Source organism: Pinus tabuliformis, chromosome 4_1, assembly GCF_031772625.1.
Source record: "Pinus tabuliformis cultivar Carrire ecotype Pingquan chromosome 4_1, CPIR1, whole genome shotgun sequence".
Classification (NCBI taxonomy): Eukaryota; Viridiplantae; Streptophyta; class Pinopsida; order Pinales; family Pinaceae; genus Pinus; species Pinus tabuliformis.
The window spans coordinates 820,183,645-820,188,425 of NC_142303.1; the positions used below are offsets into that span (position 1 = coordinate 820,183,645).

Genomic DNA, 4,781 nt, shown 5'->3' on the forward strand with positions numbered 1-4,781 from the left:
GTTAGACTACCCCTATCTATCTATCTATCTATATGTATGTATATGATAATGGCACTTACTTAATGTATTCTTAACTATACTTTTAATTTTTTAAAGAGATGAATTATAATAAAATATATAATATTTTTTGATATATGTCTCTAGTGTTAATTTTTTTAAAAGGAAAGTTTAAATGTTTTTAATTAATATTCTACTCATTATTAAAGATAAAATAATTATGAGGGAGGCTTATTTTAATTTTTCTGGATCAAACGTCGGCGGTGAAGAATGCTCTACAACTAGGGTTTGAGCAAACCTCGTGACGGCACAGAGTCCTCTGTCATAGCGGCGCTGCAGCAGTAGTTTAGCGCAGACCTACAACACTCTTCTGGTATAGTGAGGACGAGAATGGGTAAATCTTAGGGGGGGGCCTCAAAGCCCTCCCCAGAAGTTGAAAAAGATCTGTCGGCGCAAACAGGATCGATGCACTCAGGATCGGTACATGAGGAAGAGGTTAACAGAGAACCCCCTCAGCAAGACAAAACAAACGCGCCCCTCAACCAGGCAGGAAGAAATAATGAGATACCAGAAAGAGATACAATGCACACAGAAGTACCAAAGGTAACCTCGAACACATGCAAACCCATAGCAACTGAAAGGCCTAGAATAGAACTACCCAGTCACAGAATCAATGGGAGAATCCAGTATATGAGGGATCATGCACTCATTGGAAAATTTATCAGATTCTGGCCAACAGAAAGAGCATTGCATGGATGGATCTCGGCCAAATGGAAACCCAAGGGCCATGTTACACTACAGCTAGGGCCAAAAGGGTTCTTTACGGTGATTTTTTTCTGCATCGAGGACAGGAACCGAGTAATGGACGAAGGGCCATATTTTTTCAACTCAGTTGGCCTCTATCTAAGGGAATGGGCAGCAAGATTCAACCCGGACAAGGAGGATCTCAGCTGGGCACCAATATGGATCCAAATGTACTCACTGCCAGAGGAATATTGGGATGAAGAATCGTTAAGAGACATAAGAAATGGGCTGGGGGAATACATAAAAGCAGCAGAAGAAACGAAACTACGCAAATACACATCCTACGCTCGCATCTGCGTCTTCATGCGCTTGGACAAGGCCTTACCAGACTTAGTAAGTCTCTCTCACGATGATTATGAATGCACTCAACCATTGGATTATGAACATGTCCCCTTTCGTTGTCACAAATGCCATGTGCTTGGACATCTCTTCAGGGATTGCCCTCTGAATGCCAAGCCCCAATCCCCCAATCCCTCTGACTTGCAAAACCAAGACAGGTTCACCAAGGTCACCAATCGCAAAAGATCGCATAGAAAACCCTCGAATGGGAAGAAACCCCAGCCAGAAGCTTCATCCCTCCCTTCAACTAGCAACAGCTTCAAGATCTTGGCCAATTCCACTGAAGATCCCCTGCATTCAATCTCAAAGCTCCCGCCTCTCTCAGCCTCTGTTATCCCTCCTCCCCCTGGATCCTCTTCCCCTCCCAATCAATCGGAAAAGAACCTTGGGCCTCCTAAAGAAATCAGAAAGTTCTTGAGTGGAAAGACAAAGGACATGGAGGTGGATGCCCCATCCATCCATACTATGAGTATAGCCATAGCCCCAGAAGATATGGATCAGCCATAAGTGATGGATGAAGAGCCGGAAAGCTTCGACCTAGGAGGACTCGATATCCTGGAGCTCGAAGTAGCACGCAAAAAGTAGTTTGACAGGATACCGGAGCACCAACTCAACACGCTGGAAGTCATCCTAGCCAGGGTGTACTAGCAGCATCAGTTAGGCATCCAACCGGGCAGCCACTAGGACGGGAGCCTCACTCCAAAAGATTCCAAGAAAAGAGGGAGAAGAACCGACCTTCAATGAACAATTGCATTAGGGAAAATCCTGGTTGACTTAGGAAGATATGCGAAGATGACCAAGTATTACAAACCCACCCTTAATAGTGAAAGACGAAGCTCACATCATGGAATGTAAGGGGGGTCAATTGCCTAGGAAAACACAGAATGATTAAGAACATGATAAAGCAAGAAAGGCCACAAATTTGTTCCTTTAGGAAACGAAATGTAACAGTGATACTCTGGGAAACATACTCTCCAGAGCTTGGGTAGGTAGCAGATCAGTGGAAGTGGATGCCTCTGGGGTTTCTGGCGGGCTCGCTATAGCATGGAACCCGCAAGCGATAGCGCTCTCAAATATACACGCATCCCACCACATCATCCAAGCAAGCTTTCATATTCTAGGTACCAACATTCACGGGAATCTTACGAATGTCTACTTCCCTCAGGAAGCAGGCAGTAAAATGACTTTATTGGACACGATAGAAGCACTGAGTCTACACAGAGTCCACCCCCTGTGGATTATTGGAGGAGACTTTAACATGATAACTAAATTAGAGGAAAAGAAAGGAGGTCGAACAAGGATGGAGCAGGAAAATGAGCACTTCAAGGAGTTCATTCAAAACAATGCCCTTATCGATACCCAGTTTTGTAATGGAACGCACACATGGAGCAATCGAAGGATTGGAAGGCATCAAATTGCCTCCAAGCTAGACCGATTCCTTCTGACTGACAACGCAGTCCACTTAGGAGGGGACATAATAGCAGCAATTCTCCCTTATGCAGGCTCTGACCACTGGCCCATCGCCCTTCAGTGGCAAAGACCGGGTAATGCCAATAAGAGACCATTCCACTTTGAGGCATTCTGGCTCACTCATCCCGCATTCAAAGACTTCATCAAAAATACCTGGAATATTTTTCATCCGCCTGAAGGTTCCAAAATGTATCAGTTTCAACAAAAACTCAAGTATCTCAAAACTCATATCAAGCTCTGGAATCAAGAAACCTTTGGAAACATTTTTCAGGCGCAACAGAATCTAAATAGGGAAATGGAACAGCTCCAACAGAAAATAATCATAGAAGGACACAATGAAGAAACTTTGGAACAGGAGAAACGCATTCATTACCAACTGGAGGAGAGGAGAAAGCAGGAGGAAATATTATGGAAGCAAAAATCAAGGATAAGATGGCTGAAGGAGGGGGAGAGAAACACCAAGTTCGTCCACAAAACAATTGTACGGCAAAGAATGCACAACTCTATCCCTTTCATACAAAAGTAGGGGGGGAAAGAGTAGAAGATCATGATGCGATTGAGCAAGAATTCATAAGGCATTTTCGGCAGGTTCACCAAGAGCCCCAAAAAGACAGAAGGCTGGCCATTGAGAAAATCACTCGAAACGTGCCAAAAATCATCACCGAAGATCACAACAAGCTCCTTCTTCGCCCTGTTCAACAACAGGAAGTAGACACAGCAATGCATCAGCTCAAGGAAGGAAAAGCCCCCAGCCCGGATGGATTCACAACCACCTTCTTCCATGCCTTCTGGGAATTAATCAGAGATGAAGTCTGGCAAGTAGTTGAGGAGTCGCGCACCCTGCACTAGCTTCTACCCTCTCTCAATTCTACTTTTATTGCGCTCATTCCAAAGGAAGAAGGCAGTATCACCCCAGACAAGTTCCGGCCAATTGCTCTATGCAATGTAATCTACAAGGTGATTTCAAAGGTCATAGCCAATAGATTAAAGCCGCTACTACCCCTACTCATCTCACCTGAACAATCAGGCTACGTGGAAGGACGATAGATCCTGGACGGCATCATCCTCTCGCACAAAGTTATACACTCTCTCAAGCACACCAAGCAAGCAGGTATGATACTCAAGTTGGACTCATCAAAAGCTTTTGATAAATTAAATTGGATGTACATACAAAAAATGTTGTTAGCTTTTGGTTTCTCTCCTATATGGGTTCGATGGATTCATAGTCTCATTTCCTCGACTTTCTTCTCCATCCTTGTCAATGGCATTCCATCCCGCCCCTTCAGTCCCTCAAGAGGTATCCGGCAGGGCGATCCTCTGTCGCCTTTCCTCTTTGTTCTCATGGCTGAAGGATTAGGTTGCCACATTACTCAGGCTCGCCTTGCCCAGCATATCAAAGGTCTTTCCATCCACAACTCCCCTGCTATTACCCATCAGCAGTTTGTCGACGACAACATGCTGTTCGGGTACCCCTCTGTCCAAGAAGCTTCTATGTACAAATCCCTGCTGAATGATTTCTCCGAGGCCTCAGGAACCAGTATTAATAATTCCAAATCTCATATCTTTTTCTTTCACACCCCTCCTGTCGTTCAAAGGGCCATCGCTCGTATTCTGGGCTTCTCCATTGACTCCCTCCCTTCCAAATACCTTGGAGCCCCTCTCATTGACTCCGCTATCAAGCATTCCTCTTGGTGCTTGCTTCTTGAGAAAATTGACCACCGGCTCAATTCATGGACCCATAGATCTCTGAATCGCCATCAGACTAGTACTAATCAAGGCTATTCTACAAGCAATGCTGCTTTACCTTTTTTCAATCCTTGCAGCTCCTAAATGGGTAATAAAAAGAATAAGAAATATACAGCGCAACTTTCTCTGGGGAGCGATGGGCACAAACCGCAAATGGGCTTTGGTTAAATGGATCTCCGTATGCAAGCCTAAGGAGCAAGGAGGCATTGGTCTGAGAGACCCCAGCCACAGTAATGCTATAATGTGCACAAAGATCTGGTGGCAATGGTTAACCATCCCCAACAAACCATGGGCGGCCATCTGGACAGCTAAATACGCCAATCACAGGCCACAGGAGGAGCTCATCAGGCTAACGCCCAATGCAAAAGGCTCACTCATTTGGAATGCAGCTAAACAACACTTTCAAATGATTCAACAACACAGTT

General features: G+C 44.8%; 1 protein-coding gene across 1 annotated transcript; it reads left to right on the top strand.

The window, feature by feature from the left end:
* Positions 1 to 1,650: 1,650 nt before the first annotated feature.
* On the top strand, positions 1,651 to 4,440 carry LOC149178753 (uncharacterized). Its single transcript, XM_089422226.1, has 4 exons — positions 1,651 to 1,721; positions 2,119 to 2,881; positions 3,199 to 3,425; positions 3,837 to 4,440. Exons 1-4 carry the CDS (start codon positions 1,651 to 1,653, stop codon positions 4,438 to 4,440), a joined length of 1,665 nt encoding a protein of 554 aa, XP_089278352.1.
* The last annotated feature ends 341 nt before the right edge of the window (positions 4,441 to 4,781 follow it).

Bases quoted from the DNA above. Each gene is read 5' to 3' on its own strand.
- LOC149178753 (XM_089422226.1), top strand. From the start codon at position 1,651: ATGGATGAAGAGCCGGAAAGCTTCGACCTAGGAGGACTCGATATCCTG. The intron at 2,882-3,198 runs GCGCAACAGAAT...CATTTTCGGCAG, and splicing joins CCTTTGGAAACATTTTTCAG to GTTCACCAAGAGCCCCAAAA. The intron at 3,426-3,836 runs GCAAGTAGTTGA...ATGGATTCATAG, and splicing joins TTAATCAGAGATGAAGTCTG to TCTCATTTCCTCGACTTTCT.